This window comes from Cucumis melo, chromosome 10, assembly GCF_025177605.1.
Source record: "Cucumis melo cultivar AY chromosome 10, USDA_Cmelo_AY_1.0, whole genome shotgun sequence".
In the NCBI taxonomy this organism is placed as follows: domain Eukaryota; kingdom Viridiplantae; phylum Streptophyta; class Magnoliopsida; order Cucurbitales; family Cucurbitaceae; genus Cucumis; species Cucumis melo.
The window spans coordinates 16,471,899-16,487,611 of record NC_066866.1 but is presented as its reverse complement, the minus strand read 5'-3'; the positions used below and the strand labels follow the sequence as shown (position 1 = coordinate 16,487,611).

At 31.5% G+C, this 15,713-nt stretch overlaps 1 protein-coding gene across 4 annotated transcripts; it reads right to left on the bottom strand.

Moving 5' to 3' along the window:
- Positions 1-3,065: 3,065 nt before the first annotated feature.
- Positions 3,066-10,595, bottom strand: LOC103495154 (SNF2 domain-containing protein CLASSY 2-like). 4 transcript variants are annotated; one of them, XM_008456621.3, is made up of 8 exons: positions 10,359-10,595; positions 9,924-9,995; positions 9,526-9,644; positions 8,682-8,932; positions 6,396-7,805; positions 6,154-6,300; positions 3,813-5,756; positions 3,066-3,324 (listed from the first exon to the last, which is right to left on the bottom strand). In XM_008456621.3, the coding sequence occupies exons 3-7, from the start codon at positions 9,578-9,580 to the stop codon at positions 3,828-3,830; spliced, it is 3,792 nt and encodes a 1,263-aa protein (XP_008454843.2). In that variant the 5' UTR covers positions 9,581-9,644; positions 9,924-9,995; positions 10,359-10,595; the 3' UTR covers positions 3,066-3,324; positions 3,813-3,827. The 4 variants fall into 4 exon arrangements, with proteins under 4 accessions (XP_008454843.2, XP_008454845.2, XP_008454846.2 ...); XM_008456623.3 differs by having other exon boundaries at positions 9,526-9,607; XM_008456624.3 differs by having other exon boundaries at positions 9,526-9,597.
- Positions 10,596-15,713: the final 5,118 nt, after the last annotated feature.

Genomic DNA, 15,713 nt, shown 5'->3' with positions numbered 1-15,713 from the left:
GCTAACCAAGGAAATTTAGTAGATAGAAAATATCCAACAATATATTTTTAAAAAATAATAACAATGAAAACTTATGATTTGTGAATACAATTATGAATCCATACAACCTTTTCTCTTGCTATTTATTTTTAGTTATTTTTGTCCTTTTTTTCTTTTGAATTGAACATCTGAATCAGCTTATGCGATTTCGATTAATCTTACGGAATAACTCACTTACTCCCTATAACATTTGAGTATTAAGAAAATTCATAAAAAATTAATTTGTAGACAAATGGTTACCATTAATTAAACTCATGATTTCTTAGTTAGTATTTTGTTATTTTGTCATAATTTTACCAAAAAAAAAAATCATTTATCAAACATTTTTATTTTCAACTTTTTTTTAAACGTATTAAAACATGCATGCATACATCTTTTCTTTAATTATAAAAATAAATTTGAAATCTTGAAAACTGAAAGGATCATCCAAGCATACATTTTTTTATTAAAAAAAAAAATTGAGAGAAACAACCTAGTTTTGATTAGGATATTTCATAAATGTCCTAAATTAAATTTTTTTATAGGATTTCCTATATTTTTAGAACAATTTTAATCTTATCATTAACATTAATTATATAAATTTTTCGAAATTTAAATATATATTTTTTCTTAGTTTCATTATATTGTTCATTATTGTCTAAGTTCTAATTTCCTTAAATCTTATAGTAATTAATGTAAAATTATCGTTTATCTTATTTTCTTAATTATATTATTTATTAGTAATAAAAATAGAAATAATTTTAAAAATATCATAATGAATTTTGGTAATAAATATTATATTTCATATTATTTTCATTACCGCCTAATTCATCCCAATTTTTCATCCGACGCCGACAACTTGTTATATTTCAATTTCGTTAATTTCTTCAGTCAATCTCGTTTTCTTCAAGTAAGCCCGATTTTGTCAGCGAAAAATTGCAACATTCTTTCAATTCTGATCCAATTTCCTTATTCATGTAATCATATTTCCTACATCACTGATTTTGATTTCGTTCTTCACCGATTCTCAGTTTATTTCGTTTTTTTGTTTTTTCGTTATACTCATACTTCCGGTTAGTTGTCTTCCTCAATTTCTCATATTTTTCCTTACTCCATTACATTGTAGATTTCCTAGAACATTTTAAACTTCGATTCCATAATATTGCATTTAGATATATACAATTTATAAACATAAGTTAACATACAGTTTCAAAAAAATATGATATATCGATTCTGTTATTTAGTGTATATATACCCCTTTATATATACAATAATACATATAAATTGACACACATTTACCGAAAAATATGATATGTTAAATTGATTTATGAATAATATATATGAAATAATACATTGTATATTTTATGAATGAAAGGTTGTGTTTTCAATTTGTTAAATTGGTTAATGTATTTTATTTCAAATATTCATATTATATATAAAAAATAATAAGTTATGTTTGAAATAATAGTGATTATGTATGAATTGTAGTATATTAAATATAATAAATTGAGAAACTTTGATTAGTACGCTAGAAATTTATGGAAAAATATAGAAATAAAATAATTGAACTAAAAACTAGAATATGAATATTTCAAATAAAATTATGAAATAACGAACTAAAGTCTAATGATAAAGAGAAAAAACTAATTTAATAAAGAAAACTTATATATCTTTCGGTTATGGCCAACACGTCCACAATGGCCATATTTAACGCATCTCTTGAACTCCATTTTAAAAAGAATTCTAATATTCTTTGGTCGACCAACTGACTGTTTTACATTCGGTGGGAGGATGACAACTTCAATTTCTGTATTATTGAATATATGCAGTAGTATATTTGTAACAAATCACATAACATAAACATATTATGCAGTAATATATACGTAAGAAATCAAAGAAAATATTAATCGAATCGAGAAAAAGATAAAGAAAACAATATGCAACATGAAGGAAAAAACTAAACTATATGTGTCACTAAATACTTATTATTGTATGTATACATATGTATATACTGATAACATCATCTGTGTATGTTGTGATATATACTGAAATTCAACTACAATTTATATATTATTGAATATATATAGGAGTATATATGTAACAAATCACATAACATAAATATGAATAAGATGTATATATATGATAAATCACATAATAAAAGTAGATTAAACAATAGTATTGATATTAATATAATAAATATGATTGTTGATAATTAAGAAAAATATTGTTCAACATTAATGAAATTGAGATAATAAGGTAAATTCATCTATTCTTGTGTGAAAAGTATTAACCCATTCAAAAAAATAAAAAAGGATGGTGGACTAATGAAGCCCATTTTAGTCTCTATAATACAAAGGGTATGTGTTTATGAACTTCTAAAAGTTACATTTTTAGTCGACGCATTTTAAAAAATAGGTACATCTGATTTATAAGATTTTAAATATCCAATTTTAGTCGGGAATAAAATTTTATTCAGTCCTAAAGATTTTAATAATAAGTGAATGAAATTTAGTCATAAGTGGAAAAAAATGTTACAAATATTTAAAAATGTAACAAAATACCATTATTATAAGTAAAAGACATTGAGAAGAAACTTATCGTCAATTCGAGCATAACTTTATGTATAGAAAGCTTGATTACTGTTTTCAAAATCAATGGTTTGATTCTCCACTTTCACAATGGTTAGAAAAAAGACACCACACATCCAATTACCATACCCAACAAATAACTTGTCACCTTAAGCTAATCCAAGCATAATTCAATAGATAGATAAAGACAATAACTGCCCCTTTAAAGATCCAAGATTAAATCTACCACCTGAACTAAAAAAATAACTTACCAACTTCAATTTTTATTATTACTCGAGAACATAAAAATGTTTGGTGACATTCAATCAAAAGCATAAGAGAATTAATGAAACTTGAAAAAGAAAAGTGAATTTTTGGACAAGAGATTTTCGATCCTGTTCCATATTAGCTTTGGTATATTCAAATATCAAGAAAATAATAACGATAATTTTAATTAAAGAAAAGACACAAACAAGTATATAGGCAAAAGACTAATAGACTTCACGTTAGAAACTAAGAAGAAAGTAATACATGAACTAATTAGAAAGTACATCGACTAAATTTGAACCCTAAGAAATACATGAACTATTTAGAACAAGTTTTAAAATAAATGGACCATAACAATATTTTAACCAAACTTTCTTTCTGATGAAGCTTATTTTTGTTTATGATATGTGGAGGGGAGGAATCGAACATCTGACTTCGAGGTTGATAGTACAAGTTTTATACTTCCATTGAGCTAAGAAGAAAGAAAACAAAAACCAACTTAATCCCAAGCAATCATATGGAACAGTCAAAGGCTCCTATATAATTGAACTTGAAAAATTCAAAGCAGTAAAATATCATGTTTTCATGATGTCTGATAGTTATAGTTATGAATGAGTCATATCAGATGTAAATTGGCAAATATGCTAATCCAAATTCCCAAAACAAGGATCTCCAAAATTAGCAGTTTTTTTTAGCAGAATGGTTGAGATAAGAGTACATCAAGTCAGACTCATACATAGGAAAGCCAATTCAGTTATGCAATGAAATCCACTAAACTTCAAAATTGCACTATAAAATGATAATCAGTAAAGAATAACACAACTTTCATCTTATTACACAAACATCTATTTAATAAACATGATGATGGAGGGGATGGGAGACGTCATTATTCATACATATCATCATATGAAAAAGAGAAGACTAAAAGAGAGAGAGAGAGAGAGAAGAGTATTAACTTACAATGATATTGAGATGCTAGTCCTTTAATTCCCTGATCACAGTAGAAGCCTTCTCGTTTTTCATAATCATATGAAATGATTTGACTCTATCTTCCTCCACCATCTCTCTTAAAACGTCATCTTCAATCTTTTCTGCTTGCCATTTAGAAGGATCCTCCACAAATGCCTCACTGAAAATCATACTCGACACCCATTCCTTCCATGTAGTTCTCTTGTACTTGTCTTCTTCCAGTGTGCCAGTTACTAGTAGTTGATAGACATAAACCACTTTAAGCTGGCCAGGACGAAAAGCTCGAGCAATGGCCTGCTTTGTCTTTGAAGGATTCCACTCCGAGTCTAGTAGGATGACTCGTGAAGCTGCTGTCAAACTTATGCCTTCTGCACAAGCAGTGATTGAAGCAAGAAGAACTTTGGATGGCCCCACTGGATCTTCAAACTTATCCATCACTTTACCTCGTTCAAACAGCTCGAGGTCTCCTGTGAGGGCCAAGATTTCACGGCCTCTCTTCCACCTAAACACATTCTCAAACAGCTCTACAAATAGTCTGACGGGTGCAATGTTGTGGCAGAAGATCAAAATTTTTTCCTTCTTGACGACACGATACACAAGATTCAGAACAAACATCACTTTTGATCCTTTCCTCAAATCAAATTTGTATCTATCTAGCTCCATCATTTCTCTATCAGTGAAAAATTTGTTGGCACACACTGCAGTTTTTACTAACCAAGGATGTATTGAACCAAGGGTTATGAGGAGTTCTAACTCAAGGGGGTATCCAGGGAATTGAGCCATTATCTTGTGAAGTTTATTCAAAATTTCTTGTTGAATGTCAGTTGTGTTCATTAGTAAGGTGTAAATTTGTAAACCAGGAAGACCATCCTTACTGCCACCTTCGTAAACATCAATAAACCCACCTGTCATATTTCTTAACATATTCAGACCATCCCTCCTGTCTTCTTCATCACCTGCATCAATTTTCCGAGCTATCTTATCTAGAAAGAATTTCCTTGCCCGAGCTTCTTGCAAGTGTGGAGCTTTTTTTTTCTTCCTCTTGAATTTGGGATCTAGTTTCTTCAACACTTCATTCACAAACTTGGGTCTTGCCAAGCAAAGGGTATTGAAATATTCACAGAAATTATTTTGAAACAATGTCCCTGAGAGGAGTATTCTGAGGTCCGTTTCAACTTTCATCAAAACTTTCCTCAGCCTGGACTTGGTACTCCTGGGGTTATGCCCCTCATCCAATATTAAGATACCGGGACTTTGGCGCAGAACTTTGGCCATGTACTTTCTGTGTGCGAACTTTGCATCTTCCCTCATTAATGTAAGGAATGACGTATAGCCCATAACAAGAACACTTGGATGTGCATGCCACTTCTTTATCTTTTCCAGGCAATCCAAGATGTGCATGACATCATCTGTAGGCCTTGGACCTGCAAAGGTCACTGGTTTTGAGTTTGCCCGGAAAACTCGGTAGGTTCTACGACCATGTATTAGATGAATTGGCACAGGAACCTCCCACTTGATAAACTCCTTGTACCACGTATATAGAGTTGTCTTTGGAGCAAGGACAAGGGGCCTTTTCCCTGGGAACAGTTTCAAGTAACTAACAAGGAACGAGATGATAAGAAAGGTTTTTCCAGCTCCTGGTGTATGGGATATCACACAACCACCTATTTTACGAGTTGCTTGATCCATGAGAGCTGGAACCATAGAACCAGCAATATTTTTCCACAGGAACTCAAATGCTTTTTTCTGGTGGATATGTAATTTATTTCTGAATTCGGGGATCAAGGCCCAGACATTATCATTTTCTTCTGACAAGGTATCATCAGAAGAAGGAAGGCCAGAGAAAATATTCATCTCCTCCTCTTCGTCGCTGTTGTGCTCTGTATCTTTTTCTTCAATCCGCCGCTCTTCTGTACTCCAGCTCATGTGTTGCATCTATAGAGAGAACAAGGTAGTCAATACCTATTGAGGGAGCATAAAAAAGAAACACCAACAATAGCTTGCAAAATTTTGGAGCCGGCATAATATAAAGGTGGACCAAATACAACTTAGTTCATCATATGCAAATTACATTTTGCACAAAAGAATAATGAGGAGGGTTAAAAAGACCAACGCAGACTTATAGAGGGATACAGCCAGAATGAAACTATAGATGTGACACCAAATCATTAAAACAACGTTTTACGAGCATAGCCTACATCACATAATTTATTTTCTAGAGAAGTATGCACATGGACAAATATAGAGATAACCAAAAGTTCCCAGACAAGGTAGCCGGATAGGAAGATTACTGAAGAATACACAGCATTCTAGAGTTTTGAGTTTGACTTACAAATGGTGCTGATACATCTTTAATTTCAGTGCTCACAAAACCACATATATGGCAGAGCATCCCAATCTCTTCATTCAATTTGAACTCATGCTTGCACCATTTGCTTGGTTTCTGTTCAGGCTCCACTGATGTTCCATTACTAAATCCCTGAAAAATAAACTCTTGGCAATCTGAATGAGCATTATCATGAATATTCATTTAAATGGAAACAATATAAGATTATTTATGTTTAATTTGTTTACCTGATTGGCATCAATAAGGTAACTAGAGGCAAGGGATATTTCCATTTCTCTCCACAACATTTCAATCTCAGAGCTTTCTTCCTCTTTCTCATTAGAGGGCATTTCCATCTCGATCTTTTTATCCAAGCAGCTTTTGTTCTTAAATTCTTTCCACTGATCAATTATTTGCGGCTCTTCTTTTTTAATTGTTGAATCAATATTCTTCAAGAAGGAATTAATCAAATCCTTGTATGCACCTGCACTTAAGGACCTTTTCTGCCATTGTCTTTCTTTGGGATGCCCATCCTCTTTATAACTTATGGAATGATAACTGGGCCTCCTACCTTTACTACTCGAAGTTTTTGCTCTACAGCTATCAATATCATTCTCAAAGTCCACATCTTGAAAGTCCGAAAACTTTCTTTTTCGGATTTTGCTTTTGTTGTTAATGTAATAATATGTGGCTGACATTTCAGTTATCTGTTTTGTATAATTACCGCAACTGTTGGCAACATTAGGATATGGATCAGATGCTATTGGCTGTTCATCAAGTAAAGGAACTATGGCAAGTTGATTTTTATCTTCTACTTCATCACTCATTCCTGATTTCATTTCCAAAGACTTTATTCTATTCTTGAAAACAGAGAGGTCATCGTGTACACTCACTTTATTGGAATGGTGGTTACTTTCATTTTCAATCTTCAGTTTTGAAGAGCTTACAGGCGTCCCAAATAGGCAAGCAAGTGGTAATGTCATCTCATCATCATTCAATTGGTCATTTTTATATATCCTAGTTCCACTGTAGTCAATTTCTGATTCGTCAAGACTATCACAGCCAAGAAAACGATCAGGTTGAACATTACGCCGTTTTGAACGCCTTAAGTCCACAGGATCAGTAAAGGAATGAAGTCGATTGTCAAATGCATGCTCTGCAGGAGGTATCTCGATGTTATCAGAGGTATCTAGCTGATGTATTATCGGAATAAGCATACCATCATCATCTCTAAAGTTTACAGTATGTAAAATCTTTTCAGAAGTTACTGATGTGCTCTTTTGGTTACTCTCTAAAACTTGATACAAGATCTTGTTATCCAATGATCTTACATCAAAGGTGACATGTTTCAATGCTGATGTAACTATTAACCACGATAGGTCGGAAAGAAATTTTCCCAAAAGTAGTTTTGTTTTTGGCAACAAAGAGGAGTCCTCAGAGCAATCCCATCGGTAGTATTGACCTTCACAGAAGTTCTTTCTAACCCTTTGGAGTATGGATATCTGATCTATTCCCATTTCTACAATTTCTTTACAGAGTGATCCTTTCTCTGAACCAAGGGGTTTTGAATCAGCATACAATTGGACGTAAAACTGGCATGAACACCCAGCTTGATGAGGCCTCCGTTCAATTGAGCTTATTTTAGCATCGATCCACACCTAAGAAAGCAATCCTGTTTATTAAGCTCCAGATAAAGAACAAGATTTTTCCAAATATATATGAATCTTCTGGAGCCAAAACCATAAACCAGAAATCATTCTGGAGCTAAGACCACTAACCATTTCAACTTTGTGGAATTCACTAAAAGCAACTTCAGTATTTTAGTAAGTTTATAATTGGCATTTTTTCCATAGGCCTGGTAATGAAACACACTCTAAATTAGTATGAAGTTATCTTCCTTTTGCGGGATAATAAGTGACATGTCAATATTAATAGCAGGAGAAATTGCAATCTATAGAAAAAACAGAGGCTCAGAGAAATGCAGGTGTTTTACATGTACAGGAAATGCAACACTTTAAAAAAGACATAAACTCAGCATTGACAAATTTCTGTACAAAAATGTTTAGATAGTTAACCCAAAAAAGGAAGGAAAAAAAGGTGATTTTGCAAAACACTTCAAATTAACCTGCACGTATCTTATATGCAAAAGGAACTTAACACATGGCATGAACACTGAAAATACTTCAAGTGTATTAAAATTTCAAACAACACGTGAAAAGGATCTAATCTGGAATTCCAACAAATATGAAACAAAGCAACATATAATTACAGAAGAAATGTAATACTTGCAAAAATTGTACATAAGCAATTTGAAGACGAAGAAGTTCAACAGATTGAACAAAACAAAAATTATTTTCATTTCGTGAAACCTAAAATATTTCAGATATTAGAACATCAATAATGAGGAAATGTTAAATTACAAAAAGCTGAGGAATAACAACCAAGCAGTTGAAGACTCTGAAAACTAAGGGGCTAAATTTATGGGCATTACTAGGCTAATACTAGCTCAGAAAGTTGAAGAGAAGATCACTTACAGGCTGTGGACCTTGCATGTCCAAATTTTCCATGTTGTGAGAGGAAGAGAGAACACAAACATCAACACCCGGTCGTAGAAAACAGGTGCAGTCGGATGAGGTTGCCTGTCTCGACCTAACTCGAAAATCCGAGTAGGGGCCTCTTTCCAAAACCATAAACTGATCATTCACTAAATGAAGGGTTATCAAACCATTACGAATTCTTATTTTCTCCACAGCTTGCCAAGACCCGCAGCACATTGCCTCGAATGCTTTCAGAAAGAAATTAGAGTATTAACTGAAAAGTTTAACTTTTGAAATGCTTATAAATTAAAGTTGGACGACAAAAAAGTTGACAAGCCCAAATGAACTGAATGTACCGTGTTATGGAACATCTCAAAGGATTTATCTCACATATGTTACTAAAAGGAGCATATTTGTTTTGAAAATTCCAAAAGACCATCAACACAAACTTGACAAACAAAACGGTGTGTAAGTCAGAACTTAAGCAACGAGACAGTGGATGCAACTTTAGCAACAACCATTAACATGTCAAAAGGAACTGCCACCGTTTAAATTTCCCATGCTAGCTAGATGATAATTAACTGCAACAGTCAAATGCTTCTTTTCTTTTCTTGGTCAGCTATATTAATCAATCTTCAACGATAACAAGAAAAATAAAATACATGAGAGTTAAATAAATGTATGTGTGTTTGTGTATATATAACGAACAAAACCAACAGAGATAGCATGAATAATATTGGATTGTCAACCTCTGGAACTGAACCCTCAGAATAGTTGAAGGTATTATCATGGCAACACCGGAAGGTAAAATGAAAAGAAAGGAGAGAGAGGCGAATATTACGATAATCATTGAACGGATGCTTGAATTCATATACACGCCTTTTAGTTTTAACCATCCTTTATCACCCAACAGCTGAGAGCCGCTTCAACAATTTTCACCAAGAAAAATAATTAGAATATCTGCAAGATTGCAACCCAAACAAAAAAAACCCATAATTTATAACTCAGCCATTATTCTAACACAACGTATGAATTAGCATCAATATAAACAATAAAAAAAATTAAATAAAATCCCATCATATATTAATTCTTCCCTTTCAAAGTTCACAGCTGAGGGTCACTTCAAAGTTAAGACATAGAAACACTGATCATAGTTTTTTGTTTTTCGTTTCAAAAGAGAATCCTCTCAGTTCATCTGAAAACCCCAATCAATTTCGCAATCATCATGTACACACTTACAGAGATTCAGCAAAAATTGGAAAAGGAGGTCATCATCATCATCGTGGTAGCTGAATTTTCACTGCTCCACCTCTGAGAAACACCAATCATATCATCAGTAAAAATGGAGAAACCCTTCATTAATAATAAATGCCGTCAGCTGAGGAAAGCACAGTAGAAATAAAGATTCTCCCTAATCGACAGAGCCAGAGAGAGAAAAACAACCCCCCCCCCCCCAAACAGCCATGAAAATACCTATAACTAAAATTCAAGCTGAAAAAAAAAAACAAAACCAATCAACAATTAACCATTTACCATTACACAAAAACCAATCATCCTCCTTCCTCAAAACCTCGCTCACCAAACGCAACCGTTTATCATCAATCATCACAACAATAGACAGAAATAAAGTAATAATAATCCAAACCAAAGACAAAGTCCAATCAAATCACAGACCTTATTAAACACAACCGGCAGCGATCATCCACCGGAGACTGTAGAAACCACCAAAATGAAACAAAAGAGCTCAAAATGCAATGCTAAAACCAGAGAAAAACCTGAAAAAAACGAAGATAGAAGAAGAAGAAGAAAAAAAAAACAGAAATGAATGTAGTGAGGCGGAGCAATCTAAAGGCCAAAAGTGCTGAAAAGTTCCTCGAAATCCGTTCCATTACATTGCATGAATGGTAAAAAGGAGAGAAGAGTGTAGGCCAGTAGCGGTAGAGAGGGGTAGGGAGTGTAAATAAGAGAAGAAAGTGAGGGTATTTTGGGAAATGGGAAAACAGAAACGATCAGAGGGCTGAGAAGGATGTGATGGAAAAAGAGATTGGAGGGTGGAGATGATGAGATTGATGAGATAAGCATGGGAACGGCCACGTGTGATTGGAATTCAGTGACGTGGGTTTATTAGTTGGAAATGGGAAGGAAACCGATAACAGTTTCGTTTTTTTCTTTAGTTGCTTTGACTTTTCCGAATTTTGAGACTATTTTTCTTTTACCTCGTTTGTAATTTTTTAAAGAATTACCATCTTAGTAAATGCGCTTTTTTACACTTTACGTCATTTAGTTGGTGGGAGAAGTGAATTGTACTTTAACTCCTCATTCCATTTTATTTGTGTCTACTTTCCCATATCTAAATTTAGATTTGAGTTTAATGGTAAATAATTAAATACTCTTTTAACCATGGAGAAATTAATATGAATAATACCAAAAAAGAAAATTAGGTGGCTTACAGAGAATTTTATTTATATTTGTAAATAAATTTTTTACCATATTTAAAAATGTTTTCTAATATATGAAAAATTAATAGTTGAATTATTCTGTTATATTTTTAAATATTTCGAGTACTTTTGTCATCGAGGACGATTTTTCAAAAATTTAAATATCTTCATGTTGAACAAATACATGTTAATTATTGTGCTAAGTATTATGAATATTTTAAATTAAAGTTAATATTATTAGATGTTCATAACTTCTTTAGGTTACAAATTCATCCATTAATGTCTTCAGGAATCTTCATAACCTTCTTGTCCCTTATTTATATTTGATTTTGTAACCATTATTCTCACAATCCTATAAATAGAGGTTGCAGAGATCATTTGTATATACATCACAACTGAGTTTAATTGTCTTCTCTTCTTCCTCTCTCCTTTATTCTTCTCTTTGGTTGTTTTATTGTTCTTTATTTCATAACATGTTATCAGCACGAGTCTCTACTACTTTGAAGGCTTTGTAGAAATTGATTTTGATTCTTGTTAAAGACCGGCTAGAATTATCTCCATAATTTTTTTAGGTATTTAGAATTTCGTTCAAATATGGTGAGTATTTTGATTTTGATGATTTTGTCGTATATGTATTTATTTGGTGTATTCATCATTAATCTTCTCATCACCATCATTCATATTTCTTGAATTTAAACATAAAGTTGAAAGAAGATGAATTTAAACATTTGATAACTAAGTATGCAATATATGTTAATTATGAAATTGTTTACTAAAATACATTTGTTATTAGTTTTACAATTTGATTTGATCGAATTGAAAAACTTTATTCATATTTTCATATGTTCGATAAAAGTTGCATGTACTCTATTCTCTTACTTTGGTAGAATGACTAAATAGAAAAAGTTGCAATTGCATAGAGTTAATGAAAAAACAATCTTTGATTGTTGGTTTCAAGTTATGTATGACATTTCATGGTAAAACTTTTTGATGTTATATTTTGGGTGCATGAGATATGTATCCCATGATATGTGTGTTGGATAAGTATATATTCAAACTTAAATTCTATTTAAAGTATATGTATATATATGTGTGTGGTTACTATTTTAGACCATAGACAATTTTCGTATTTGTTGAGGAATAAAATTTATGTTTGAGAAATTTAAATAACCTTATTTTGAGTGATCTGATTTTGAGTGATCCAAAACAGAAAAGATATTGAATATCAAGTATCTCTTGACTTTAATATTTTTGGTTAAATCTTATTAATTTGTCAAATATACTATATCATTTTAGATGTATGCTATAAATGTTCTAATGTTATTTAGATTAAGGTGGTAAAGCATGCCTTATTTTTAAATATAATTCTTATATTTGAAATATTTAATTGAGATGTTTTCTAATAAGTTTATATTTTCTATATCTTTAAATATGCATGTTATATATATAGAAAGTAAAGTTAGGATATTTGTTTTCTTAATTGAATTGCATTCTTCTTAACAAAAATTGTGATAAGATTTCTTTTATTTTTCAAATATGAGAATAAATATTCAATATTATCTTTAATTTTATTTGTTTGTCATGCTTATATCGAAACTTATTTGATTGTTGAATATTTAAATTATTCTCATGTGAACTTTGTGAGTCTTACAAATTTTATATGTAGTGATTATATATATTTGATTAAATTCTCTTATGACAACGCTTATGAAAGTTATGTACAATAGTTAATTACTTCTTAAACTCAATGTTGATTTAATGCACCTGAAGTTGCATAAATCAGTTAGTGTTCATTGTTTTTGTCGTGCACCAGTAGTTGCACATATCAAAACATCTTTTCTCTTACAATAACAATTTGAGAAAGAAAGTTTGAAACATTATATTATATATTGAGCATATGTTTCTATTATATATATGGTAAATTTCGATCAAATAATTTAATAACATTTCCTGAAGTGAATGTTACAATATTTAGTAAGATCGAAATTATGTTAATAGAGGAGAAGTTTTTATTTGATCAGAACCATACATATTTATACGAGAATTTTATTTTCCAAATATGTATTAGAAAAGATACAATAATATTGTACTTGTCGTACATTAAGAGTCTATTTAAAAAATTAAAATCCTTAACGATAAAAAGAAGAACGATGTATGAAAGCAAACTTTGAGAAATTATTTGTATGTCTCGAAGAGATCATAGTTTTTATTTTAACCTTATAAATATGATATTATTTGGATATCATGGATTATTTACAATCTCCTGAAGAGATGATTATTCTTTTTGCCCATTTATATATTAATCAAATATTTGGATTTCCTTTTAATCTCTTGGAAAGAATAAGAATAATTAATATTTATGAGAATAATTAATATTTATGTGTTGCATACAGTACATCTATGCATCTTATACTTAAAACTAAACAATACATCTTCAAGATTTGATAGTCTTGATTGATAATCTTGATAGTCTTGATATACCTTACTATCTTTGTAAATCTATCAAAGAAAAGTTTAGTAAATTGGAAAAGTATATGTTGTAATCGATATCATATCTTGAGAGATTGATCGTAAGAATAATACATCATTTCATCCTCCGATAGGTGGTCAGTCTAAGAGGACCATCCAGACCTTAGATGACATGTTGACAGCATGTGTCCTTCAGTTTAAGGGAAGTTGGTATACCTACTTGCCACTTATGGAGTTTGCTTATAATAACAGCTATCAGACTAGTATCGGTATGGCACGATATAAGGCCTTATAAGATAGACGATGTAGAACTCCTGTGTGCTGGAATGAAGTGGGAGAACGAAAGCTAGTAGATCCTAAGTTGGTTCAAAATAAGACAAACAGTATTAAATTACGACAAATAGTATTAGATTAATTAAAGAGAACTTGAGAATAGCCCAGGATCGACAGAAAAGCTATGCAGATAAGCGACGAAGAAACTTAAAATTTCAAGTTGGAGACCAAGTTTTTTTGAAGTTATCTATGTGGAGAGGTGTTATTCGTTTTGAAAGGAAAGGTAAGTTAAGTCCTAGGTATATTAGGCCTTATCAGATAATATAACGAGTGGGACTAGCAGCCTATAGACTTAAGTTGCCAACAAAACTTACTCGAATATATGATGTTTTTCATGTATCCATGTTAAGGAAATGCATACCAAATCCATCACATGCGTTGCGAGAGAAACTAGTTGAATTGAAAGAAGATTTGAGTTATGATGAAGAAGCAGTTTAGATCCTCGATAGAAAGGAACAAGTTTTGAGAAACAAGACGATTCTACTCGTAAAGGTTTTGTGGAGACATCACGGAGTGGAGGAGGCAACCTGAAAACCAGAAGATCAGATGAAGAAGAGATACTCAACACTTTTTAGTTAAGGACATCTAAATTTGAGGACAAAATTTTCTAAGGGGAAGGTAAGTTGTAAACCCGAGATTCTCTTTGGATTATTTTTTTATAAAAGAAAGAAAAAGAAAGGAAATGAAAAAGAAAATGGAAATTAATTATATATTATTTTTATATATTTAGGTGTTTTGTTTAAAAAAAAAGATAAAGGAAAGAAAGAGGAAAAGAGGGAAAGGGTTCTTTTTTTTTTCTCTTTTTCGGTGCTTGTTTTCTCTTCATTGCCTAAACTACACTCTCATCTATTTCCATCAAAATTACAGAGGTGTCTTGAGTATAGTATGATTAAGAAGATGAAGAAGGAAGGTTTTAGATTAAGGGGAAAGAGATGAAGAAGAACATAAAGAAATAGTCAGCCATGGCAGATTTTGACATACACTGTACACTTCTAGTTTTTAGTTTGGTTTAATCTACTCGAGAAGAAATAAGAGGTGAGGTTTGAATTTCTTGAAAGTTAGGTCATTTTTGAACAATTTTCGTGAAGGAAGCTTGAGCCAATTCTATTATTAGGTGATATTTGACAGAGAAGATAGCGCAGTGCTTTCCACACAAAATCTGACACCCACTAATTTTTTAAGTGTTTTAGTGTGTACACATTGAGTTAGAATCACTATTAGACACGGTTGGAAAGCTTATTCAATTTTCTATAACTGTTATGAAGATGTTGAGAGCCAATTATGACTGGCAATATGTTAAAATTACAGGGACAAGTTGAAGGGCTGTAGAGTGCACGAGTCCTGAGTGGTTCTATTTCAAGCTATGTTTTATATTATCGACTAGGAATTTGGTTTATCTGTCTTCAGGTAAATTCTAGAGGACATCAAAATGAAGATTTTGACATAAATAATACTCATTGTGATTAAGTATTGAGGGAGTTATGATCAATTGAAGTTTGCACTGAAAATTTGAAAAATGCAAAGAGTTTTGTGGAAAAAGGTTTTATTTCTTAAACTTTGAATTCGTAAGCGTCATCTTTAGTGTGAAATGTTAAATCTATATTTAGAAAACTAGAATATCTAGGGTTCTAATTCTCGGTTTGGTTGTTGACAGGCTAAGAAAAGTTAAACCAAGGATGTAGCTCAAGACAATGAGTGACAAAATCAGTTTTGAAAATATTTTCCATAACTGTTATTTATGATTGAATGCTTTACACGTTTATTTACAAAGCTATGAAAATTATTTGAA